Genomic DNA, 25425 nt, shown 5'->3' with positions numbered 1-25425 from the left:
CTGCTCTAAAGCCGCAGAGTCTCATTACCTCTCTGTATTTATGTCACCGTTAGTGGCCAGGCTGCCTCTGTCCTTGGCTCTGGGCCCGCCTGAGGCTGAGCAGGCTGCACGCCAGCTGCCTTCTGGCTCATGGGTCTCCTCCCCAGCATTGGGAGCACAGTAACTTTTGGGTCCCTGCCTGCTCGAGGCAGGTTGGCTTGGCTTTGGCCGTGGGGCTGACAGAGGAGGCTGAGCTGGCTGCAGAGAAGGGCATGGAAAGGAAACACAGGGCTGCCCCTCCACCGAGGGAGGGTGCTGGGCTCAGGGGAGAGGCTCTGCCTGCAGCAGCAGGAGGGTCACAGGCACGTTTTAACTGGGGGCTGCCTTCCTGTGGGCTCACCTGTCCATGCCAGATGCTTCGCCAGTCATTTTGAGAGGGTCCAGGCAGCTCTGTCCTTCATCCTTGTTTTGTCTTATTTATGGAGAGCACGGGGAGGAAGTGTCCTGTGTGGTACTGGGGAGAGCTTGCTGCCTTCGGTGGAGGCTGCAGCAGGCTGCGTGCTGGGACAGGGGTGGAGGGGGGACCCCTGTCACTAACAAATACTTCTGGAAGTCTGCACTATCCCCAGGGGTTGCTGACGTTCGTGATGCCCAGGTGAATGCCAATTTACTAACTGCAAATAAACATACTAAATGGAAACTATTAAAGAAATCTATTTTAAAGAAATGAGTGATGTCTTTCTTTGCAGTCCCTTTGCCAAATCCATAACACCCCTCTGCCCTGCAGGACTGGAGGGTGTGGGGGGGTGTGTGTGTGTAAAGGGGTGAGGAAAGGGCTTCCCAAAATGCACCTAAAGCCTGGAGGCAGTTAGAGCAGGGAGGGGGGGGTGGCTGTGCCCTTCTCCTGCCCCTGCCTGGCTATGAAAGATGCCCCCAGATACCCTAGCTTGCCCCCCCACCTCTCCTGCAGCAGAGGCCAAGGCCCCAGTCACCCCATAACAGACACAACAGAGCAAGTCCTGGCAGAGCTACGTTTATTCACATGGTGCAAAGCTGGCAGTGGCTGTTGCAGCCATTTCCCTCCAACCTACAGCAGGCAGCTGGGGAGTGGGCAGGGTGGGCAGCCGGGCTCCTCCTACTCATGCTGCCAAAAAAAACCCAGAAGGGCTTTGGTGAGAGGCAGGTCCTGGCACTGGTAGCAGGTGACACCATGGCCACCACGGCGCGGGGTGGCCTTACCTTGGAGGTGATGACCTCCCTGGTGCGGGCGCGCAGCTTGTTGACCTGTGTCTCGGCGATGTCAGCACGCTCCTCTGCGTCGTCCAGCTCGTGCTGCACCTTGCGGTACTTCACCAGGTTGGAGTTGGCCTGCTGCTCCTAGATGGGGCGAGGGGAGAGGTGGGTGTGTGGGGCTCAGTTGGGTCACCAGCCTGGAGCTCCCCACACTGACCTCGTGGCCCCTTTCCCTCGCAGCTCTCCCACGGAAAGCCAGCGCTGCCTTCTGCTCAGGGGGAGAGCTGCAGCAGGGACAGACACTTACCGCCTCCTCGAACTGCCGTTTGTAGCTCTTGACCTTGCTCTGCAGCTTGTCGATCAGGTCCTGCATCCGTGTCAGGTTCTTCCGATCTTCCTCAGCCTGTAAATGCCCTGGCCCCATTAGCAGGGCCCCCAGCAGACCCCCCCAGCTCAGGCTCTGGCTGCCCAGGAGGCCCAGTGGTGCCAGTGCCCTTCACAGACAGAGCACTGACCCCCGCCCCAGCCGCCAGCCCCGTGCCCCCTGGTCCTCCAGCACCCAGCTTAGGCCGTGCCAGCAAAGGGGCCGGACACGGACACGGAGCAGGTGGCAGATGCTGGGATCCCGCCCTTGTTGGTCACAGCACAGCACCCAGAACAATCCAGGGCTGGGCTGGAGTGGGGTGTTGGATAACACAAGGGTCTGAGCACAGAGAGAGTTGAGCCAAGTCCTGCTGGGCTGGAGCTGCGCCTGGTGCTGCCATACCTGGTAGCTCAGCTCCTTGATCCTCCGCTCATACTTGCGAATGCCCTTCTGGGCTTCAGCCATCTTCTTCTGCTCCACATCCAGCTCTCCCTCCAGCTCCCGCACCTGCCGGTGGACAGGGGTCAGCTCAACCCTCTGCTCCCTAGGGCCAGCACCAGCCCCAGCTGAAGCCAAGTTGCTTTCCCCTCTGAGGGGATCTGATCTGAGCAGCCACAGCCAAGCCTAAGCCACCCCAAGCAAAGGCCTGGAGCCAGTCCCAGGCCTACAGCTCCTCAGTGACGCCCCTCCCTGCCCACAGTCCCACTGTGGTACAGCCTAGCCCCAGAGAGATGGGACAGTGCCAGGGCCCTGCCTGGTGCCACAGGGGCTAGGGCAGTGCCAGGAGCCCTCTCCTAGGTGGCACAGCCAGGTATCTGCCCCTGCCACCTCACCCTGGCCTCCAGCTTCTGGATCTGCTTTTTGCCCCCTTTGAGAGCAATCTGTTCCGCTTCGTCCAGGCGCATCTGCAGGTCCTTGATAGTCTGCTCCATGTTCTTCTTCATCCGCTCCAGGTGCGCACTCGTGTCCTGCTCCTTCTTCAGCTCTTCTGCCATCATGGCAGCCTGCAAGGCCCAGAGGACAGAGGCATCACCACACGACCAGGCATCCCTGCCAGACGCAGGGCTCAATGGAGAAGCTCTGAGACCATCCCCTCTCCTCCCACACACTATCCCCACAGGGTGCTGGGCACACAGCACCATCCCCACTGTGCTCTTACATCCGTGATAGCCTTCTTCGCCTTCTCCTCAGCATTGCGGCACTCCTGCACCGCGTCCTCCACCTCACTGCTCAGCTGTGAGATGTCAGCCTCCAGCTTCTTCTTTTGGTTGATCAAGCCCGTGTTCTGCAGACAGAGCAGGGCAGTGCCACAGGGACCAGCCGGTCACTGCCAGACAGACTCCTGCTGCTCCAGGGCCAGCAGAGACCTGGGCTCCAGTGGTCACTCACCTGGGAGTGGAGCAGGTTGACCCTCTCAGTGGCCTCCAGCAGCTCCTGCTCTGCCAGTTTCCTGCTCCTCTCTGCCTGCTCCAGTGCTGCCCGCAGCTCCTCCACCTCTGCCAGCAGCAGGTTGTTGCGGCGCTCCAGGGCAGCTGCCTGCTCCTTCAGGTCGTCATTTTGGCGTTGAGTGTCATCCAACTCGATTTGCAGGTCCTGCCAGGCAGCGTGGGGTCAGTGGGGACAAGAGGGAGCTGGGGCTGGCAGCAGGGACAGCACCAAGCCCATCCCACCCATGGCCATCCAACCTTCATCTGGGCCTGGAGCTGGCGGACCAGTTTCTGGAACTCAGCGGCCTGGCGGTTGGCATGGCTCAGCTGGATCTCCATCTCGTTCAGGTCTCCTTCCATCTTCTTCCTCAGCCGGACAGCCTCATTCTTGGCTCGGGCCTCTGCATCCAGCGTGGCCTGCATGGAGTCCATGGCACGCTGGTGGTTGCGCCTGCGGGAGGGATGCTGCATCAGCCCCGTCTGCCCGGGGACCCCCCGCCGGGGCAGCTCTGTCAGGGCTGTAGTACCAGCTCTGACCCTGCCACGATGGCCCAGCCTATCCCCTTTCCACACACACCTCAGGTTCTCAAACTCCTCGTCCTTCTCTGCTAACTTCCTGTCCACATCAGCCTTGATCTGGTTCAGCTCCAGCTGGATGCGCAGTGTCTTGCTCTCCTCGTGCTCCAGGGCCCCCTAGAGACAGAGGCAGACATGAGAAGGTGGCCCCCGGGGGAGATCTCCCCAGTCACCCACCCCAACCTGGCTTTGCCCCCCAGCCTGGAGCTGTGGGGAGCAGGGCAGGTGGAGCCCCCCCAGTGCTTTGCTGTGGTTGCACAACCCCCATGGGCGGGGGTGCCCGGAGGCTGCAGCCTGGCTCAGGACTGTGACCCTGCCAGCACCGGTGGCAACCAGGGGTGCAGAGTGGTCCGGTGGCTCTTGTAGGCACATGCAAGCATCAGTGGGACCCACCTCAGCCTCCTCCAGAGCTGCCTGGATATCGCTCTTCTCACTCTCCAGGGCTTTCTTTAGCTTCTCCAGCTCATGGATGGTTTTGCCACTCATACTGATCTGGTCAGTCAGGTCAGCAATTTCCTCTGGCAGGGACAAAGCATTTGGTCAGGAACAAGTCTGTGGAGCCAGCCCCGCGCAGGTGACTTTCCCATCCCCCTGCCCAGGCTTGGCTGTTTCCCCATCCCCTTGGAATGCAGCTGAGGTTGTGCCTGGGGACATTTCTGAGCCCTGCTGCACTCCCGTGCAGCCTGGGTGGAGATGAGGGCTTGGAAGAGGCATTAGAGACCCATGGACACCTGCTTGTCCAAAAGCAACACCCCGGGGCAGCATCATCCCACAGCCATGGCACTCTCAGCACCAAAACATGCATCATTTGCAACCAAGAGACCAGTGACACTGCCTGTCTGCCCAGAGTGACCCCATCAAATGGACAAGACACATGCTGGCTTCCCGACTGGGCTGCTATATCCCTCCAAGGAGGAAAAGGACCAGGTTTGGCCAAGCAGCAAGGTCTGCTCCCTGTCTAAATGGGACCCCCGTCCCACCACATGGCTGAGGACACATGCTGCCCACGAGAGCAGGGCCCTGGGCAGAGAATCAAGGGGAGAGCCTGAGCCTAGTCTTACCCTGCAGGTTCTTGTTCTCCCTCTTGAGGGTCTCCAGGTTGTCCAGGGACTCCTCGTAGGCATTCTTCAGCTTGAAGAGCTCTGTGCTCAGGCTGCGTGACTCCTTCTGTGATGCCTCCAGCTCCGCCTGGGTCTCCTCATATTTCTGTTTCCACTCAGCCAGGATCCTGTCAAAGTTGCGCTGCTTCTTGTCCAGGGCAGCACAGGCCGAGTTGGCACGCTCCAGGTCCACTGAGAGGTCCTCGATCTCTGTCTGCAGCCGGTGCTTGGTCTTTTCCAGCGAGGAGCACTTAGCATGGGCAGCTTCCACTGCCTCCTCCGCCTCCTGCAGCCGGATGGCCAGCTTCTTCCTGCCGATGTCAGCAAGCCGTGAGTGCTCCCAGGCCGACTGTCATCCCATCCCACTGCTCTAAGGAGGGGAGCCCACAGCCTGCCCAAACACTCTCAAGTCCGGGCAGGGGGGTGCAGTCTCACCCTGGGGTCTGGGAAAGCCTCATCCTTGACCAGAAACCTGCCACCTGCAAAGACTCACTTAGCTTCCTCCAGCTCCTCTGTCCTCTGGATGGCATCTGTCTCATACTTGGTTCTCCACTGGGCCACTTCTGCGTTGGCCTTGGACAAGTTCCTCTGGAGCTCACTCTTGGCCTCTACCTCCTCCTCATACTGCTCCCGCAGCAGGTCGCAGTCGTGCCTGGAGGCTTGCAGGGCATGGGCCAGGGCATTCTTGCTCTGAGGAAGGGAGAGCTCATGTAAAGAGCAGCTGGCCCCAGGCTCCTGGACATGAGCCACAGCACCAGGACTGGGGGCAGTGGGAGAGAACTGCCCTTGAGGCTGTTGTGTGCATGTATGTCCCACCTCCCCAGTCTAAGAATCTGGGCCACTCCCACAGTGGGACACTGTGATTCCTGAGATGGGGATCAGGCATTCTCCAAGATCTTTGTCACTCAGAGATCAACCATGTCACAGCAGATTCACCTTGGTCTCTTCCTCCAGCTGCCTCTTGAGTTCCTCGATGTTCTGGGTGAATGAGGTCTTGCCACGGTTCAGCTGGTTGATGAAGGACTCCTTCTCTTCCAGCAGCCGACTGAGCTCCCCTGGGTTCAAACAGAGCCAAAACAGGTACTTTGGGGCCTAAAGGCTGCAATCTGCATTAGCCTGCACCCCCCAAGAACTTGCAGCCTTCAGCTGCATGGAGCCCTCCAGCAGTCCCAGCTGTATCCCCACCCAGGCAAGCTGGGCCCATGGGCAGAGGTACACAGCAGGAGCCAAAGGCTTCCGATGCCTGAGATCACAGCGCATCCCCCGCACCACTAGCATCACCACAGAGGTCTATACAGCACCTCTGCGAGGCCTGAGTGGAGGCATAACACAGACATCCCAGTCCCCTCCACTCCAAATGAGCTCCTGCTATTTTTTTTGTCCCTGGGAGAAGGAGGACAGTGCCTGGCTGAACCACAGCTCTCCCACTCATGCCCCAGTGAAAGATCAGTCCCAGGGCAGCCACATGTCCCCTGGCTGCTGCCCCCACCTACCGTTCTCGGTCTGCAGCCTGCCCCGCTGGGTGCTCACATCGTTCAGCTGTCGCTGCAGCTCGTCCACTTTGGACTTGGCCTCACTCAGCTGGTCCTCATAGGTGCGGCACAGCTTCTCAGCAGTGGCCTACAGGCACCAAGCAAAGCCTGTGTGAGAGCCAGCTCTGCCCGGAGAACACCGTTACCCCAGGAGGGGCTCAGCGACTGCATCGCCCCGGGACGCTGGTGCCCTGCTCAGCTGATCCCCTGTGCCATAGCTCTCGTGTATCTACTAAGCTAACAGCGGCTCTCTGCAGTCAGTCTCCCAGGAAATGTCTTCCCAGGTCCTCTAGATTTGACTAGGACAAGCAAAACCTCTTGCAAGCACAGCCACAGTGACAGAGGGACAAGCTGTACCTAGTGAAGACAGACTTTGCCGTGACAAAGAGCTACCCAGGACAACACCCCCTGGATATGGCTGTGCTGAACACACTGCAACCAGCTGCACTGATGATTACAGAAGAGGTGAACCTGCCCCATACAGAACCAGTGCCCACCTTGTTCTTGGTGAGATACTCAATGTTGGACGATAGGTCATCCACCTCCATCTTCATCTCACTCTTCTCCTTCTCCAGCTTCTGCTTGACGCGCTGCAGGTTGTCGATCTGCTCGCTCAGCTCTGCCACACTGTCGGCATGCTTCTTCCGCAGGGCAGCCGCTGTGGACTCATGCTGCAGGGTTGCCTCTTCCAGGTCCCGCCGCAGCTTCAGGAACTCCGCTTCCCGCTTCTTGTTCATCTCCAGCTGCAAGGCAGTCGCGCCACCGGCCTCCTCCAGGCGCTCGCTCAGCTCCTCCAGCTCCCGCGACACTTCTGCCCGCTGCTTCTCCACCTTGGCCCTGGCAGCACGTTCAGCCTCCAGCTCCTCCTCCAGCTCCTCAATGCGGGCCTGGCAGAGACAGAAGAAGGCAGTAACATGGTGAAGCTCCAGCATCTTTGCTCCCCACAATGGAGCAAAGTGTCTCCTCTGACACTGGGGAGCAACAGGCCACCAGCTTGGAGCAAATACTTGGGCTGTTTTGGGATTCTCTAGGGCTGGCATGCCTGGTGCTCCTTGGAAGCCTGTTTTGCAGAGCTCCAGCTCTCCTCTGTGCCCTGCTGCCAGGTCCCAGGCTGATACTAGCCTCCCCTCAGTGGGAAGCCTCCATAGAAACAGCCTGAACCTGGGGGCCTGTCTGCCAGGAAGAAGCCCAGCATACTAGATTTGGATCTTCAGAGTCTGGGCACCGAATTTAAAGTTTTAGACGGGATACAGAATTACATCCTAGCAGCTGTTCCTCATGCTGGTACTCACGTTCACCTCAGTAGTTCATTCTTTAATTTTCAGTCCACCACAATTTGGCAGAGGGATTTGCTTCTGCTAACAATGCCAACTTTTTTTCATCACTCTTCTGCCAAGGAGATGCCCCTGTGCTCAGAGGGACTGGCCCATGCAGATTGCCCAGCACATTACATCTGAGGAAATTTAGGACTCCTGGGCTGTGAGAACAGTTCTTCCCACCATACCTGGAGCTCCTTGATCTTCTTCTGCAGCTGGGCCTCAATCACTTGCCCATCTTCAATCCTTGAATTCAGTTGACTCATTTCAAAGTCTTTCCTGGACAGAAAGAAGGCAGAGCCTCTGGCTCAAACACTTGTCCTGCCAAGTCCCTCTAGTTCCTGAAACCAGAGGAACGTTGTTCCCTGCACTGTAACACCCAGGTCCAGAGGACAAACAAAGCCACACAGGAAAGGGAACGCAGCGATAAGAAGCAGCACAGGGTCTGCTCTGATGGAGGGTTGGAGTGGCCAGCCTGGCTGGTTTTTCCCTCTGCAGTCCCGAGGTGTTGTTCTCGTTTCCCAGTGAGAATGGGACATGCGTGATGAAGCCTGTACTGGTAACTGAGGTCCCAGCTCTGTGCTAGGATCCTGCAAGGCAAGTCTCTCCTCTCCAACCCCATGTACAGAAAAAGGTCTACAGCACCCTGATCTATTAGTCTGTGCAGCTGACAAGCCCCTCAGCATCTTTGCATAGTGCCCAGGAAAACCAAGCCCTCATTTTGCCTGGACTGATCATACCAGAAGTGGTCAAAGCCACATCCCAGCAGCCCCTGCAGATTTAGAGGTGGGCACTGGCCCGGCAGAGCAAGCACACAGCCCAGGCACATATCACACACTCACTTCTTGAGTTTCTCCTCCAGCTGCTGTTTGTCATTCTCCAGATCCATTATGGACTCCTGTGTCAACTTCAGGTCTCCCTCGAGCTTCCGCTTTGCTCTTTCCAGGTCCATGCGGACTTTCTTTTCTTGTTCAAGAGAGCTTTCCAGCTGGAGAACAAAAGGAGACAGGATAGGGATGGAAAGGACCTTCTGTAGCCCCAACCTTCCCTGTGTCCATTGCTGAGGGAACTTTAACCACCCCTGAGAGCCAGAGCCATTGCCTAGTTGGTCTCCCTCAGCCCAGAACTGCTCTCCATGAGGTACACTAGACCACCTCTTGGTTCAGGGGCAGCTTGTCAATAGGGTTATTCATCAACTGGCCATATTAAATGGGGATCTGATAATGATTCCACCCTCCAGGTCTCACTGAGAGACAGCCCTTGGGGTCTCCTGGAGGTGTGACTCAAACCTCTCTCGCTTCACTGTCACTGGCCTATGACTCACATCATCCACTTGCTGCTCCAGTTTGACCTTTGCTTTGGTCAGCGTGTTGACCTTGTCTTCCTCAGCCTGCAGGTCATCCAGGGCCTGCTGATGAGCCTCTTGCAATGCTTTCTTCTCTTTCGTCAGCTTGGCAATGATCTCATCCAGAGCAGCCATCTCTTCAATCAGGTTTTTAACCTAGATCATTGAGGTAAAAAAAAATTGAGTGCATCTTCTCCTAGAGAGGAGATGCAAAGCAGACTGACCCAAGAAAGGCTTGAGTCCATGATCAGCAGCAGCCTGGCACCACAGCAGCAGCCAGTCCCTCTCCCCTTTGGCCAGACTGGTTCAACCAGGTGGTTTGTCATTGCCCCAAACCACTTGCCATTGCACAGACCTGTTTGCCCATACCACTTCTGTGCAATGAGGCAGGACGCCAGAGGGTTTTTCCCTCTCCCACCCCTCTGCACTCTGCCCTGTCTCAGCTCCCACACACCAGCAGCCTTGTCCCTGATGTTTCTCTTGCACTGAGGTCCCAGGGCAACGATGCTGTACTCTGCAGCGAGGGTCAGTTACCTTGTTCTCTGTGGCATGCTTCTCCTTCTCCACCTTGGCCAGAGTGATCTCTAGGTCATCAATGTCCTTCTTCAGCTCTGCACACTCATCCTCCAGCTTGCGTCTCTTGGCGGTGAGGTCAGAGTTCATCTCCTCCTCATCCTCCAGACGCTCTGTCAGCTCCTTCACTTTGGCCTCCAGCTGGATCTTGGACTTGATCAGCAGGTCACAGCGTTCCTCTGCATCTGCCAGGTTGTCTTGTTCCTGGGACAGGCACAGGAAAGCCAGTGCTCATCCACTGCCCCAGGAGCATACCAGCAGGCTCTCAGCCATGCTATTCTGGCCCAGAGCTGAAGCTCTCCTTATGGAAGGGGCAGAGAGAGCCCAAGGTGCTCAGGTGTATAACAAAAGACAGCTTTAGCCACTGCTCATTCTCAAGGTCCATGGGGCAACCACTAATGCTAACAGCAGCTAAATCCAGAAACATTGGTCTGACACTTCCTGGCAAAGGAACAGCACAGATTACCCACAGTTTGGTGAGCAAACATTGCCATCCCTCCCACCCCGCTGTGAGATTACACTTTCCAGAGCCAGGGGAGTGTGAATCCTCACAGCAGCCCTAAGATGGCAAGTCTGTGGCATTGCTTCAGGTTTGCACCGAGTCTAATGTTGCATTTCAAGCAGATTGTGGCAATGAGAGGGTCTCAGAACTGCAAGAGGCTGAAGGAGAGATCTAGCACACTCTGTTCCTTCTACTGATGGACCCTGCATTATCTTTACATCTCCAGAGAAATGGTGGGGCACTCACTGCCTGCAGCTGGAGAGCCAGGTCATTCTTCTCTTGGATCATGGAGACCTGCTTCTCTTCCAGTTCCTTCCTCTTAGCCTCAGACTTCTCCAGAGCTTCCTTCAGCTTCTGGAACTCCTCCTTCAGGTTGGACATTTCTTTCTCAGTCTGAGCAGACTTGAGTAAAGGCTTGATCTTGAAGAACAACTTCATCCAGGACCAGTTCTTGACAGCATTGAAGGCCCGGATGTTCCACTGGATGGTATAGAGGGCTTCCCTGGAGGGATTCAAGCACGGTATAATCATGGGTGTAGTTTCCCCGCGTACCACCCTCACTGCAGCAGAGACCTGGCTTTTGCAGGCCTGGACACCTCTGTTCTCCACCATCAGCACAAATGGCAGTATGTTCAATGAATGGCATACTGTCTGCACACTGTAATAGCCCTAGTGGGATGGGTGGTGTTGCCTGGCTTTTCAAGTCTGCATCCCTCTGAATCTTTCAGTGGAAACCAAAGGCTCCCCCACACCTAGATACACTGGCCCTCCCTACCAGGCCTCTGCCAGACCTTACAGGTCTGCCTCCATCCTTTCAGGACAGGGCCATACTCAACTACTGCCAGCCATGGGCAAGCCCCACAGGTCAAACCCACTGAAATGTACAGAAGAAACAAGAGACACACAAAGTTCTGCCTCTCCCCCCCCACACTCCACCTCCTGCTGATGATCTTCTGATACTCAATGCGCATGAGGTGCCCGCGGATTCTGGCCTGCAGCATGGTCAGGATCTTGGCCAGACGCTCATCTCGCATCTCTTCCAGCATGCCCAGCAAACCAGCCTTGAAAAACACCTGCAGGCAAGAGAGTGAGAACAGAGTCAACAGCAGAGAGGACAGGGGTTTCAGAGGTGACAAAACCTACCAGGGAGACCTGGGCTACATGTGTCCCAAAGCAGGGATACACAGAGCGTTGAGGGCTACATGCTGCAGGTTCAGGTGCCTTCCCTGCATGGGCACAGACCCACGCTCTGCACTGGTTGGAGGTGCACCCACACAAGGCACAGGCACTGCTGAGCACCAGATCTGGCTGCCCTGAGCACATCTCATTCCCTGGGGCAGGCTAGCTGCTGTGCTGGGTGGTATGAGGTCAGGCAGCAGCGACCTTCTGCTCAGACCTGCTTCTTCCCAGCCTGCATCTTCCTCTGCCCTCATCACTCCCTTCAAGGGCCATGTGCAACCTGCAGAGCACAGGGTTTCAGCAGGGCTGTGGCCAGGCAGAGAGTAAGCTGGGCATGGAGAGCAAACTGGGATTGCAGAGGGACAGGAGGGGCAATGTCTCTTTCCCAAGGACCAGCTGCCTGGTCTAACCTTGGTATGACCAAACTTGTACTGTGAGTGGTCCAGTTCCAGCGAGCTCAGCAGCTTCTCTGTGGCCTTTCTGCTGTCCATAAACTTGTCATCTGGAATTGCTGCTGGATTCAGGATACGGTAGCTGCAGGAACAAAGCAGAGGGAGGACATGCAAGAGAATCCCAGCACAGCATTGATGGCTCCATTATCATCCCTGTAGCCCAGTCATGCCAGGTTTCCCTGGAAGCATGTTGCTGCAGCACAGGCTGGAGCCACGTACGAACCAGGAGCTCCAAGGCACAGCAGGGGCTCTTCTGCAGAGCAGACACCCTGCCAGATATTAGTCTCTGAACACAAGGAAGACTGTGCGTGAGGAGGCCACTGGTCTTGCTATGCCTGGTCAGGCCCAGGCCAAACAGGGTAGACAGGACCAGCCTGGAGAATGGAAAGGATCCCAAGGGCAGTGAGAAATCTGAGTCAGGATTGGAAGACCTCCACCTTGCCACCACCCACCTGCACCAGCCCTGCAATCGGCATCTCAGACATCACCAGCCATGATGTCTCATCACGTCTGGCATCAAACTATCCACATCTGGCACCACAGAGGCAGCAGCAGAGCTACCCTTACTGTGCACACACTGGGTATATTGTGATGGTTCAGACCAGCCATGCACAAGCTGGTGAGCGGGTCAGGGTAGTCTGTGTCCCCTCAGAATACATGATGGCTGCTGAGCAAGGGAGAAGAGGGAGTTACCGTTGCTTGAAGTCTGCGTAGAGGATCCTGTTGGGGAATCCCTTACGGCAGATGCGGATACCTTCAAGGACACCATTACACCGCAGCTGATGCAGCACCAGGAAGGCATCCATGGCTCCTATGGGTGAGAACAGAGATGAAGCAGACACTCAGCCCAAGAGAGCAGGGGAAATGGAGCTGCAGCGTGGGTCTGAACTCTGGAAACAGCCCGTGGTTTTGAACATGGGTGTTAACCTGTCCTGTAGGCCTATGCTGAGCACCAGTGCTGCAGCCTGGGCCTTGGATAGAGCAAGTCAGCCTGAAAGACTCATCCGTGCCCGCAGTTATACACAAGTGCAAGGCAGCCCAACCGTCAATGCATAGCCAAAATGGGAGCCTGGTGAAACTCATTCTCCCCCGTAGAGGAGACTGGCACAGGTCATAGCGGCTTCCACACTGAGATGGGGTCAGGTCTCAGTGGCAGCTGAACTGCTCCAAGAAAAAGGCTGGGGAGAAGGTGGGTGCAAGAGTCCCTGACAGCTCCCACGTGTGGATGTCACCCAAGGGAACTGCCATGGTGCTGTCTCATTCCATTCATACCTGGGGTCTTTGTCTCATTGGGGATGATACAGCGGACGAAGTGGGGCTGAGTGGAGCGCAGGTTGGTCATCAGCTTGTTGAGATTCTCCTGTAAGGCAGAAACGGGGGATGAGGCACAAGGTGACAGCTCTACTCCCCTACAACACTCCTCTCCAGCCCCTTCCCCCCACAGGCAGGGAGAGAGCAGACACCAAGACCCCCTTACCACTCTTCATGAGAAAGGGGGTATTTCCTCCTGCTTGGTTGCTCTCTGTGCTATCCTGCCAACGGGACATCCCCAGCCCCGTAGCAGGACCATGGATGCAATAGAGCAATGGCAGAGGGGACTGGCCTGGCAGATGCACTGGCCAAATGGCACCTGCAGGCTTTGCTACGCCAGAAAGGAGCCAGATACTTCCCAAGTATTTGTACGTAGTTTTACTGCAGAGGAGAGCCAGGAATACAGGACTGAGCATACTCCTGGTATACAGCTCTGCTGGTGCCCGTCAGCCCTGTGCTCCACCAGCAAATCTAGTGCTGGCACCCACACTGGCTGCAGTCCTCATCTCATCAGGTTTTCCCTGCATCTCCTCAGTGCTGCCCACACCCTTTGTCTGTGATAAAGGGCTCTGCCTATGCAGCCTGGGCCTCCTTTTCTTTCCAAGGCAGGGCTCAAGCCAAGACAAAGCCCTGCCTTTTCTTGTGGGAAAGGCATCTGCACTTTTGACCTTTCCAGACTTCCTTCCCCTGCTCATGCAGACTCAGCCTGTCCAGGACCAGCTCAGGCAAAGGAATGTTTTCCCACAGCTCCACGTAGACACCTTTCCCCAAGTCCCATGACTTGTCCAGAAGGAAGAAAGTCACATGTCTCCCTGAACATAGCTTTGGGCTCACACACCCCTCTGTGCTGTTTTCCAGTTGCTTAAGCTCTGGGGTGGACAAATAACTCCTGTGGTAAGCATGGGAATGGGGGTGTGTGTTATCCTGAGCTGTAAAATAGCTCAAGTCACCTCCCTGGACAGGACAGCAGAGAGCTGCCTGCTCAGAGACCCGTAAGATCCTCCTCCATTTTCTTCTGCCCAAAGGCTGTCCTTCCCGCCGACAAGAATGAGGAGAGAAGTAGCACAGACTTAAAGTGATGTTCATGTAATACATTATCTAAACATCACTACAAGTCTTAACTGCCGCTCTCTCAAAGGCGAAGGAGCTGCCGAGCAGCTCAAGCATCACGTGGGCAGAAGGAGCACAAGCCCCAGCTCAAATGGAGCTATCGCTCTCCCAGCCTGGAGCCTCGTGTCCTTCCCTAGCAGTGTGGGGACAGGGCTGGGACAGCAGGCACAGGTCCCTTGCCCAGGGACAAGAGGGTCTTAGGAGATTTTGCCTAGTGGTGGCTCTTCAGGCCTCAGGAGCTCGTGTGCAAGATACCCCAGAGTCTTGGCAGGGAAGTGGGACTGATACTGGGACACTGAGCATGCTTCCCTCATGGCCTTGGATGAGGGGCTGGCTCTTACCTTGTGCAGCTGTGACACTGTTTGGAAAGAAGCTGCCTTTTTACGTTTCTCCTTGGTTCCTGGCTTGTGAGGTTCCTCTGTTGGGTTGAAATATTGATTAATTACATCAGCAAAGCATCTGCTTGGCTTCAAGGACTCAGGAGCACCCCCAGCCACCCCTGAAATGCCCACAGCCCCTGAACTCTGTGAAGCAGAGATTGTAGTGCCCTGCTGCAGAGCAAAGTTGCAGGCCATCAAAAACATCTCCCACAGCACCCAACTCTGGGTATTGCTCCTCAGCTCTTGGTAACAGGAGACCCCTTCACACATCCCACGTCACAGGACCACCAGGACAGCTCTACAGCACCACACAAGCTCAGCCTGGTCCTAACCACCCACCTAAAGCCCCTAGGCCAGCATTGCATGTCCAGAGTACCCACCAACTCAGGTCAGAGGGGTTTTTAGGGGTCAGTGAGGGTCTTCCCTTTGCCCAGGCTGTTAGCTGCAGGAATGCTGCACCAACAGCTGGGCATGGGGGTGAAGAGACTTTGCTGCAAAGGGAGGGAAAGGCCGAAGTCAAAAAAGGGGTAAGGTTGTTCCTCACCTGAAGTAGAGCTCACATAGTTCTCATAGAGGGAGGCCAGGAGCTTGTTTTGGGATTTTTGGAACACAGACACCACTGTCTCATTCAGAGGGTCCTTGTTCTTGTCCAGCCACCCAACAATGTTGTATGGCACCTGTCACCAGAGCAGAGAGGCAAAGGTAAAGACAGTCTTGCAAGGGAGAAGGTGTGAATGCTGCAGAAGAGCTGACAAGGGACGTACCACACCAGCATAGTGCACCAGCTCAAAGTGGGCCTCATATTTTCGCTTTTTATCTGGCCGGGGCTTCTGGAAGTTGGGCGACTTCCCAATGTGGTTGTCATAGAGCTTAGCTTTGAACGACATGTCAGAGGCTTTCGGGAACATGCACTCCTCTTCGAGGATGGACAGGATTCCCAGTGGCTGCAGGAAGAAGGGGATATAAAGAGGTTTGAGCTCAGTGTAGCCATGTCCCATCCCAGAACGAGGGATTCTCTGTGCCACTCTGCAAGGTGAGGCAAGACTTGACTTGAGAGTCTTTGTTCTCATTCAGAGAAATGGTGCAAGACACTGACCATGGGGCAAGACATCACTGGTGTACTCCAGGGTGTTCAAGTAGGACTGGCCAGGCTTGCAAGACATAAGGGCTTCCCCAGGTCCATCAGATTGTTGAGAAGGGGAGATCCTTTTCAGTATCCTGACAGGTTTGCAACCTTTCCAATAAAAAGGTGAGTTTTCTCCCAGAAATGGTGGAAATCTTTTATACAAACTGCTCTGAATAAGCACGTACTCAAGAGGCAATGAGGGGCAGCAAGTGGGTAGGAAAAAATGGGTCAGAGATCACTGTAAGGAAAAGGCTGCACCAGGTTTTGTGGCTCACTAGTGGGTAGGAACAGAATTTCTGACTTTTCATAAATCCAAACCAAAGTCAAAAAGGACTCAGTGGGATGGAGGCTCTGAGCTCTAAGTGTGGGGAAAACAAAGTTGGGCACTTGTCACTGACTGAGGAGGGAATAGTTTCATTCCTGGCAGCAGAGCACCTCTCACTGTTCCAGTCTTTGCAGACAAGCCACCTACCAGAAGTACTATTCCTGTGCCCTGACTCATGCTTACCTTCTCAATCAGGTCGATGCAAGCCTGCAGATCCAGGCCAAAGTCAATGAAGACCCATTCGATGCCTTCCTTCTTGTATTCTTCCTGCTCCAGGACAAACATGTGGTGGTTGAAGAACTGTTGCAGCTTCTCGTTGGTGAAGTTGATGCATAGCTGCTCAAAGCTGTTGAACTGAAAGAACAAAACAAACCTGCATCAGAAGGAGGAGCTTCAGACATTAAGGGATTCACTCTTCTGCTTTGTCTGGGTGTGAAAAGTGATCTCTGCTAGGCTCAGCTGAATTGCTACCAGAGCAGGTAGCCAGGAATCATTGGAGATGTGCTCACAGCAATGTTAGAACAGTCCTTGCTAGCTGCCTGTTTGCTTCGGATAAATTAATTCAGACAAGAGCTCTTTTTCTTACCAAGGCCAGCAGTTTCTTGGAGGAGATAGATCTGTCAGACACTAGGGGACTGAGCTGTCTAGCTACAACATTCCCCCAAACCCACTGCAAGGGGCCTGTGGAACTCACGTCAAAGATCTCAAAGCCTGCAATGTCCAATACTCCGATGAAGAACTGTCTGGCCAGCTTGGTGTCCAGGGTCTTGTTGATCCGAGTCACCAGCCACTTGAACATGCGATCGTAGGTGGCTTTAGCCAGAGCTCCCACAGCATAGACAACCTGCCAAAGCAAATCATAGAGCAGGTATTGAGCCCTTATGCTTCTTCCTGCTTTTGTAGGAACTAGAGGCTGAAGAAGAGAGCTCCTCTTGGCACAGAAAGGACAGACAAACAGATCCAGGGAGTTCATGGTTACAATATATGCTCCAAAATTAGTTTTCACATGCTCACAAGTTTGTTCTTGTGTCTCTGGCCTGGTCTTAGCCTCCAAGGTCTTAGGATACAGATTCAGCCTAAAGTGATATTTTCAGAAACCTTGTGCATGGCAGGAGTCTACAGCTCACTTTGGATAAGACACCAGCTCCTAAAGTCCTCTTGAATTTTACTTGAGGACTGGCTTGCATTATTCAGGCCAGGTTTGGTTTCCTAACTGTGATGTGGCTGGAAACATTTTTGGTGCATTCGAGTCTCCCACAAGATCAATTTAGATTAGTTTTAGATGAGTATTTAGATGAGTTTTCTACATTCCAGAGCTGAACTCTGCATGGGAAAGTGATTGTTTCTGAAGCAGATCCATAGAAAGTGGACTTCTGGCTGTGATCCAACCCACATTTCAAAGATACTGAATAGAACCTCCAGCCTTGGTTAATATCCAAAGTTATCTGCCAGCTCTGCCACCAACTTTACCAGCTGCTAAAAGCCGGTAACCATGGATATATCTTCTCATGTTCTCTGGAGTCTCCTCCTAAATGCAAGAGAGCGAACTGAAGCATCAGTCACCCTGTGCAGAGAACATTACATGATGGTCCTGCTGGCAGAGGAGTCAGATACCGGCGTGAGCAGGGAGCCCGTGTCCTGGCACACTCACCTGTTCCACGTTCTGACCTTTGGTCACATATTCATTGCCCACTTTCACACGAGGATGGAGCAACCCCTTGATGAGGTCAGCTGAGCTGATTCCCATGAGGTAGGCAGCTTTGTCAGCACCTATGAAACAGTACAAAGGTATGAGGAACAAGCAAAGAAGCACAAAGAAGGAAAACAAACCCAAACCAACAAAAAATCCCAACTCTTCTAATGATCATTGCTAACTATACTTGTTTTTCCACCTGCTCCAGAGTCTTCCTCCAGTGTCTACTGTGATTTCCCATCTTGGATATTGTATGATACTGTCAAAGTCTGGGCCTCCTGCCTGAAAAGTTACTGTTTGGAGGAGATGGCCATAGCAGACCTGATGCACCTTATCTGCACCTATCAGCGTTTTGAGTTTTCTTGGTCTGAGGATCTCTACAACTTTCCAGTGAAATCTTGGATTCCTGTGCAGTGAACTTGAACTGAACAGAAAAGAGGTGATTTTCTTGCTTATCTTTCATAGACTCCTAATAGCAGATTGCAGCTAGAAAATCACCTCTGGAGAGAAATCACTGCTAGAACAAAATGTCCTTGAATTACCAGATAGCAGCTGAATCCTGTGTTGACATTCCTCAGGCAACAGGAACTCTTCCTTCCTAATGTTAGTATGACAAGGCCTGATCCAGGCAATCATTTCTGCTGGATTCCTGCCTCAGCTCACATACAGCCGCTGCTTAAGCCTTCCAGTTAAGTGAGAGGGCTCACCCTTCTCATCCTTCCACATGCTAGAAAGTCACCCTCTCCTCGAAGCTTGCTCTGTTACGTCTGGGAGACAGGCATAATGCAGCAGTGCAAAAGCAATGGCAAATATTTGAGCTCTGACTTGTTTGAATTTTCAGGTTTGCTCTGCAGCCTGACTATTCTCTAGATCTATGATTTGTCCTAAATATGCCCACCCAAGGCAAACCCCTTTGTGCACCTACAGCAGGTCCTGAGGCAGTGCAGTTTCTTGGGATCATGTGCACTGACCTTCACAGACCAGGCTAGGGAAGTTATCACAATCTGCCCTTGGAGGAAGTTTCATGCCCAGCCCAGGCTGGGCAGATGTGGCAACATGGAGCCAAACTCACTTTCAGTGCCGTCAGCCTCTGCCTGCTCTTCTCGCTGCTTTTGCTTGAACTTCATGTTGCCAAAGTGCATGATAGCGCCCACTATTTTATAGGAGCCGTATTTCTCATCATTGCTGAAGCCCAAGATGTCCATGGCGTGCTGAGGAGAGACAAAGCAGTATAGATAGAACTAAATCACCACTCTGAGGTGAGGGTTGGTCTTCCCACCATCTCCTAAAGCACTCTCCCTATGCTGGGACTCTAGGTAGGGTGCTCTATTCAGTGGGCACCTAGCCAAAGAATCCTGTCTGTGGGATTTTGAATGTGAATCCAGCTCCCACAAGATCTATTTGAAAGCAAAAGGACTAACCTAGCATCCACAAGCAGGAGGTTATCTGAGCTGAGGTCTCATCTTCTCGTGGGAGCCAAGGGAGGTGCTCATGTGCTACAGGCCCTTCCTAATGCAGGGATTTACTCTTCCTTCTCTGCCTGGAGGAGACTGCTAATGGGGATCAGAGTCACTCTGCTCTTTCTCATAGGCTCACAGCATGTATAGAGACAATAAACCAGAGGGAACTCACTGCTAAATTAGATAGTGACACAGAAAAGCCAGGACATGTCCCCGTGTCTGCCCGGAAAGAGGTTGTGCCCCCTCCCAGGCCCCTGGCTCAGGCTGTGCAGTGTGAAGGAAGTACACGTACATCTGTCGCCATGAGTTCCTCGCCATCATCCAGGTTGTCCACAGTTGTTACACCCTGAGAGCAGAAGTGGTAGTCATAGGGGTTGAGGGAGAGGAGCAGCATATCTGTGGGAGAAGACATGCAGAGGGTGAGGCCAATCTGACAAGAGACAAAGCTGGAGCAGAGGGACAACCCTGGACACAGATGAAGAGGTAACACTTCACCAGCCTCAACTAGAGGGCACCAGCTGGTGGGAGGAACAGCCTCTTCAAGCCCAGGCAGGTCCACACATGGGTCCATCTCTTCTGTGGTGTGCCTCCTACTTGCTATCTTGGGATATGGCTTGGCTGCAGACTGATTTAAAAGTGGCCATCCATGTCCTTGTGACCACCAGATAAGATTACTGCTCTGCACGGCTCTCCAGACCTGCCTAATAAGGTATTGTTCTCCAGCCAGCAGCAAGATCAAGAGCCTGCAGCCAAGAGGCTGACTACCCCAGGGGACAGTGCCAGCCATCTTTCTGCAGTGTGGAAAGATTTCCTCTGCACTCCATGTCACCTGGCACCTGGAGAGCAGGGGCTGCTCAGGGCACAGGACTGTCCCTGTGCAAATTCAGATCAGCTGGCACTATCCTGGGGAACACATCTAGGATATGTCTACACCAGGGCTGCTGATGCAGCTGAGCTGTGCAGCTGTTTTCAAGCTCATCTGAAATAGGTCACCTTACTAGCACGGCTGAAGCAGCTCAGAGTAGGCTTCAAAATGCTCCCCCCCTACCCCAAAATGAGTAAATATCCAGCCTGCACATGCTGAGGTCAGTGCTGCACCTGCCCGGCTATGAGTACTCCATGCATAGGCAGCTTTGTGCTTATGTACACACTCCCACTCTGCGGATAGGCCCTGAGTGACCACTTTTCTGCTCCTAGACAGTTGCAGAAAGTCTGGCTTCTCAGTCTGTGAGGATAAAGGAGGCTGGACTAGATGACCTCTTGAAATCCATTCCACCCTGAACTATCTGCCAGTCCCATGATCCTGCACAGCTAGCAAAGCATTCAAGGGCAGTAACTGCATGGTGAACTAGGTTTGCTCATTCCCTGTGGACCCCAAAGCTGACAACAGAGCTCCTTGTGGCTATTGTCAGGCCATCATGCTATAAAGGCCATGCTGCAGCTTCGGCAGCCTTACCTTGCAGCTCTGGTTTCTTCCCAGAGAGGATCTGATAGTAGATGTGGTAGCTTCGCTCTTTGGGTTGCTGGAAAATCACTCTTGATTTTTCCAGAAGATCTAGAATCAAATAGGCCAGAGGGGTTAAAGGAGGGCTTGTTCTTTCCTGGAGCCAACCCAGCACCGGCACAAATAGTGAGATGAAATCCCTCCCCATGGCAGCTGGCACATGCTTACTCACAGATGTCTATGTCTGCAGAGGCCAGCTTCCCTGAGGGGCCAAAATGGATCCGGATGAACTTGCCCTGAAAACATGCAAGGAAGTAAGTGCTGGGCTTGGCTACCAAGGTACAATTCTGAACAACTCCTAGAAACCTCAAACAACTACAAGACACAGGTAATTTCACACTTCTTAGGCTTCTGCTGTTGCCAGGCAAGATACTGAGCTCTATGAGGGGCAGTTGGGTGGGGTTCTCTGGTTTGTAACATACAGAGGGTCAGACAGCATCACCTAAGGTTTTAAACACTAGGCAGGCAGAAATTTCACTCACAGCAGATAAATCCCTGTCCTGGCTAAACACTTCTGTGGGGAAGCATGATACTGAGTCTGCTTGCAGTCTCCTGCTCTGTGGTGTGCTGAGAAATCCCACTCTTTCCCTCCAAGGCACAAGAACAGACATCAAAGCCACCTGTGGCTGGTGAGCTCTGCATCCCACAGCAGATCCAGGCTGGGCTTAGTCAAAAAGATGATGTTCCTCGGAAGAGGTGTGCTTATCTGTCCCAGCTCCAGCACTCTAGGCCATACTTACTGGCCCTCTCAACTTTGGTCCTGTAAGCAGCCACAGGCTGTGCCCGCAGGGCGATTCATTCTGACCAGCGCACCATTTTCTGCACAGATGTAAGCAGAAGCAGCTCGGCCTCAGAAGCCCAGTCCCCCTAGGAAGCAGAGCTAGCTTCCTGCCTTTGGCTCACACCGTACAAAAGCACAATACCACAAGCGATGCATTCAGCTTACATAAAGTCAGCACATTGGCTCTCTAGGACACTTACAAAACGTGAGGAGTTGTCATTTCTTATGGTTTTGGCATTGCCAAAAGCTTCCATAGCTGGGTTAGCCTCAATGATTTGATCTTCAAGGGTGCCCTGGAAAACAAAACCAAAGGAAGTGTCAGCTCCCACCCAGCTGGAGGGGATCTGTTACCAACAACACAGGGAAACAGAGTGGGGCTCCTTGCACCATCTGCCTGCTCTGCTCGTTAGCTGTCTCTAAGAGCCTGCTGCTCCTGAGGCACCTCCCTGTCTCATGAAGCAACGAAGCTCAGTTTAGAGGTCAGTAGAGCTAGGTTTTTGCAGAAGTGCTCTCTGAGGGCTTCTCCTTGCCGAAACTGGTCCCTCTGAAGATTCAGTCTACTGTCTCCTCTGCGCAAACCAGTCCTTAGCCTCTTTCTAAGGCTGCTACAATATGTAAACCAAGTGCACACTGTCACCACAGCAGTCTGAAACATTTCAGGCCCTTTGACTATGCCAGGCATTTCCTCTTTCACCAACCCAAAGTCTTGGACAGTTCAAATCAGAGCACAATGCAAATGAAGAAATCCAGAAACTACAACTCCCTACGCCAACAACATGCACAGCAGGGTCACAGTGTGAGGGGAACACGTCACAGGTGTGATCTGCTGACATTGGAGCTCTCCTGAGCAAGCCCCAAGATTAATCTTTCCCTAACTTTGTTTTTCCATTCGTGTTTCACATGCACAGCTCAAAGATAAAGAGACAGTCTCCACCTAATGCAGGCAAAGCAGGACAGGAATTCAAGGAGAGAAGCAAGAGACTTGTGCCAAGCCACACGAAGGACAGTGGGGTTTGCCAACAGTAGTAGAGTTTGGTGGCACAGGCACCTTCAGGATTTTTCATGGGAGTTTTTGCCCATGCTCTGACACATCATAGTCCATAGGGCTTTCTTTAGATGGGAAACACCAGCTCTGGGCTCTGCCCATCAAGAGGTGAACTGTCTTTTTAATATTGGGCCCACGACTGTTCCCCACCTCTGCAGCTCCAGGCGTGTGAAGGGCAAAAGGGACAGGGAGCAGCTGTGAATCACAACCTTACTGACAAACTGTATGTTGTCACTTGGAAATCCTTTGATCTGTCATCTTTAAATTCAGCCTGATCTTAAATTGCCTGGCATGTGAGATTCAGTGGGGGCTGCCCCATGGGCTGCCCTGGGACCCACAGATTCAGCCCCCCAGCTATCTCAGTCAGTTTGCCCACGTGGTCTGAGACTCGAGTGTTAATCAGCATCCCACAACCAAGTGTGTGCCTCAGCTGAAGGCTGTCCCTCAGTGCTCAGACAGAAACCGGGGGCCAAGGACGTAGGACTGAGCTGCTGATGCAGCTGAGCCCTTGGGGTGCTGGGAGTGCCAGGGACTGACCCTTTGCTGGATTTCTGAAGGCACTCAGTTGCTTCTTTGGAGCCAAGAAAGCACCTCAGAAATGCGCCCCAAAGAAGGACATCAGCTGCCTGCAATGTGGTGGGCTGAGCCAGTTCAGGTCTTTGCAGAGAGTGGCATGTCCAGGCATCATCAGGACCCCGGTCTGTAGCCAGAGCACAGTGCTGCCCGTGGCAAAGAGGGTCTTCCTCTGCCTCTCAGCACTGCCACCCTCAGCTGGGCTTCCAGGCTGGGGGGGCACCAACGGCTCAGAGAGTGGTTTCACCTTTGGAGGAGCCCACGCCACCCACTGGCAAACACACTGCTGGTTAGAAACGAGCATTTGAAGAGTAATGATCCCTTGAAGGAGAGGTTGGAGTCAGAAAGGTAGAAAGTCACTAAGAGATGAAACACCAAAGCTTCAAACTATGGCAGGTAACTAAATGCTGCCCAGGTGCTGGGGCAGCCCTTGCTCCCTGACCCAAGGCAGATACTCTACACCAACATTCCTTATCACCCCACCATAGCTCTGTGGTGCAGCAGAACTCTGTCCTCAGCATTAAAGATTAGGAGTCTACAACACTTACCCCAGTTTTAGTGGCAAGAGCTGCCTAGAGAAAGGAAAGAAAATTGTCTTTAGAAATCCAGAAAAGCCAGGCAAGAACCACAAGAAGCATGGTCAGAAAAGCAGGGCATGACCATTTAGTGCCAAAAAAAGTCCAAGAAAAAAAATGGGAGGATTAAACTTTAGAAGAGATGCCAAAAAGTTGTTAAATAGATTAGCTCAAGAAAATAAAGAAATGCATCAAAAAGCAAGAACAGTTAAATCCAAACCCAAAGAAGAGTAAAGAAAATAATGCTGAAGTATTGCTTTTATGACACCTAAAGCAGCCACTTTGCTTCTGCAAGGGAAAAGCAGGCTGGAGACTCAGCATATCAAGAAGAAATAAGCAATTGCAAGGGCAGCTCAAAAATAACCAGCACCAAAGAAATGCAAGAATCAAAACAAGAGCAAGAAAAGCACAAGGTAGAAAAAGGTCAAAATGAACAAGAGGAGAAAAAAAGGAGAAAAGGATGAAAAGCAAGGCTTAAAAAAGACAAGGTGGGAAATGGCAGGTTTACTCCATTCTTTTAATGCTCCTTAGGAAGATCTGTGGGGTGTTGAAAGAAGAAGATAAAGAGGGCATATAAAGCACCTCTTCCAAGCTGCACAGATTGAGCAGCCACATAAAAAAAAATCCATTTCCCCTTGAGCAGAATAATTTCAAGCCTTGCTTGTTCAAAAGTCAGGGAAAAGCCAAGCCCTGGGTGGGTCAGACCAAAACACGCTTCCAAATGCAAAAAGTTGGGGGAAGAAAAAAAAAAAAAAGTAAAAAGAAGAAGAATACGGTGGGGGGGGAGGGGGAAGAAAGGAAGAAAACAGCAAGAACTCATTTCAAGACAGGGTCTTACTAATTTCTTGCCCGGTGTGTCGCCCAAGGCTGCGACAATGGCAAAGTACTGAATGACCCGCTTGGTGTTTACAGTCTTACCAGCACCAGATTCTCCGCTTAGAGTAACAGAAATACACAGATCAAGGACATGAGGCAAATAACAGGCAACACTTCAGACAGAGACCCTGCCGACCTGCTGCCCCACTCATCATGCCAGGAGGGAGAAGCAAAGTATTGGAGGGACAGGAAGGCCAGCACTCTCAATCCCCTGCAGCCTGGGGCTGTACGTGCTTGTCTTTGGGGCTTGTCTTTGGAGCAAAACCCAGCTCCATCCTCGCCGTGTCCTCCGGCTGCGAGCCCACGCTCTGCCGGCCTTCTCGAAGGTGCCGCGGGGGGTCAGCTGCCCTCCGCAGATATGGTGGGAGGTGTCGGTGCCCACCAAGGCTGTACGGCCCTGGCCCCGGGGCTTCAGCTGTCAGGGATCAGCCAGGAACCAGCCTCGCCTGCTCCCACAGGGGAGTTTCAGCACGCCCCGCTTTACTGGGGGGTCGTGGAGATGGTGGCGGCACCACGCTGGGGGTGAAATCTGCCCGAGTGCAGGGGACGGTGTGCCCGGCGAGGGATGTGGGCGGCCGGTGGCCCCGCTGAGCTCATCCCTATAGTTAGCTGCTCTCCTATTGTAATCCCAGATCACAAAGAGCTGGGGGGGAGCCGGGGAGCAGAGCCGCCACCGGACACGCGCCAAGCATCTCTCCGCAGCCCCTGCCTTTCCTAATTAGGCTATGGCCGAGGCTAAAAATGTCCATGGCCCCTGGCAGCGGCGTAGGGTCCTTTAGAGTCCTTTATATAGCCCTTATCTATATGTCACTTGAAATCAACCTGGCCTACACCCTCCCACGTCACCCTCCTCCCCCACCGCCGCCCCTCCAGCCGCCGCCGCCATCTCCCTCTGGCTTTGGCCTCCATTCCTCCTTCCCCCCCGCTCCTTGGAGGACGCCGGCAGTCGGGGCACCCCATGGCAGCTCCCGCAGCTGTCGGGGTGCGGGGGAGCCTGCCCGCCAGGCCTGCACCGGGCTTTGTCACCTGGCACGGCGGCAGGCTGGGCAGGAAGGGACGGGGGGGCCAACAGCTGCCAGGGCTGGGGG

The 25425-nt window shown here is 53.7% G+C and overlaps 1 protein-coding gene across 1 annotated transcript in view; it reads right to left on the bottom strand.

Annotated features, from left to right (window-relative positions):
* Positions 1 to 996: 996 nt before the first annotated feature.
* Positions 997 to 25425, bottom strand: part of MYH7B (myosin heavy chain 7B) — a 27888-nt gene continuing 3459 nt past the window's right edge. The window contains exons 6-42 of the mRNA XM_026862152.1: positions 24300 to 24396; positions 23435 to 23458; positions 21469 to 21561; positions 20660 to 20723; positions 20440 to 20538; positions 19276 to 19379; positions 18596 to 18734; positions 17482 to 17600; positions 16525 to 16674; positions 16014 to 16184; positions 15144 to 15323; positions 14924 to 15056; positions 14341 to 14417; positions 12851 to 12938; positions 12272 to 12389; positions 11537 to 11660; positions 10884 to 11020; positions 10194 to 10449; positions 9407 to 9649; positions 8852 to 9028; positions 8370 to 8515; positions 7716 to 7806; positions 6709 to 7098; positions 6173 to 6299; positions 5616 to 5734; positions 5173 to 5369; positions 4641 to 4990; positions 3973 to 4097; positions 3581 to 3696; positions 3262 to 3454; positions 2966 to 3169; positions 2736 to 2861; positions 2410 to 2580; positions 1979 to 2083; positions 1520 to 1615; positions 1219 to 1356; positions 997 to 1123 (exon numbers count right to left, since the gene is read on the bottom strand). Of these exons, the coding sequence (XP_026717953.1) occupies positions 1115 to 1123; positions 1219 to 1356; positions 1520 to 1615; positions 1979 to 2083; positions 2410 to 2580; positions 2736 to 2861; positions 2966 to 3169; positions 3262 to 3454; positions 3581 to 3696; positions 3973 to 4097; positions 4641 to 4990; positions 5173 to 5369; positions 5616 to 5734; positions 6173 to 6299; positions 6709 to 7098; positions 7716 to 7806; positions 8370 to 8515; positions 8852 to 9028; positions 9407 to 9649; positions 10194 to 10449; positions 10884 to 11020; positions 11537 to 11660; positions 12272 to 12389; positions 12851 to 12938; positions 14341 to 14417; positions 14924 to 15056; positions 15144 to 15323; positions 16014 to 16184; positions 16525 to 16674; positions 17482 to 17600; positions 18596 to 18734; positions 19276 to 19379; positions 20440 to 20538; positions 20660 to 20723; positions 21469 to 21561; positions 23435 to 23458; positions 24300 to 24396 (5296 nt within the window). The 3' untranslated portion in view covers positions 997 to 1114. The remainder of the gene's footprint in view (positions 1124 to 1218; positions 1357 to 1519; positions 1616 to 1978; positions 2084 to 2409; positions 2581 to 2735; positions 2862 to 2965; positions 3170 to 3261; positions 3455 to 3580; positions 3697 to 3972; positions 4098 to 4640; positions 4991 to 5172; positions 5370 to 5615; positions 5735 to 6172; positions 6300 to 6708; positions 7099 to 7715; positions 7807 to 8369; positions 8516 to 8851; positions 9029 to 9406; positions 9650 to 10193; positions 10450 to 10883; positions 11021 to 11536; positions 11661 to 12271; positions 12390 to 12850; positions 12939 to 14340; positions 14418 to 14923; positions 15057 to 15143; positions 15324 to 16013; positions 16185 to 16524; positions 16675 to 17481; positions 17601 to 18595; positions 18735 to 19275; positions 19380 to 20439; positions 20539 to 20659; positions 20724 to 21468; positions 21562 to 23434; positions 23459 to 24299; positions 24397 to 25425) is intronic.

The sequence above is a fragment of the Athene cunicularia genome (assembly GCF_003259725.1).
Source record: "Athene cunicularia isolate RWA chromosome 20 unlocalized genomic scaffold, athCun1 chr20_part1, whole genome shotgun sequence".
Lineage (NCBI taxonomy): Eukaryota > Metazoa > Chordata > Aves > Strigiformes > Strigidae > Athene > Athene cunicularia.
The sequence above is the reverse complement of the archived record's forward strand: the minus strand, read 5'-3'. Positions and strand labels throughout refer to the sequence as shown.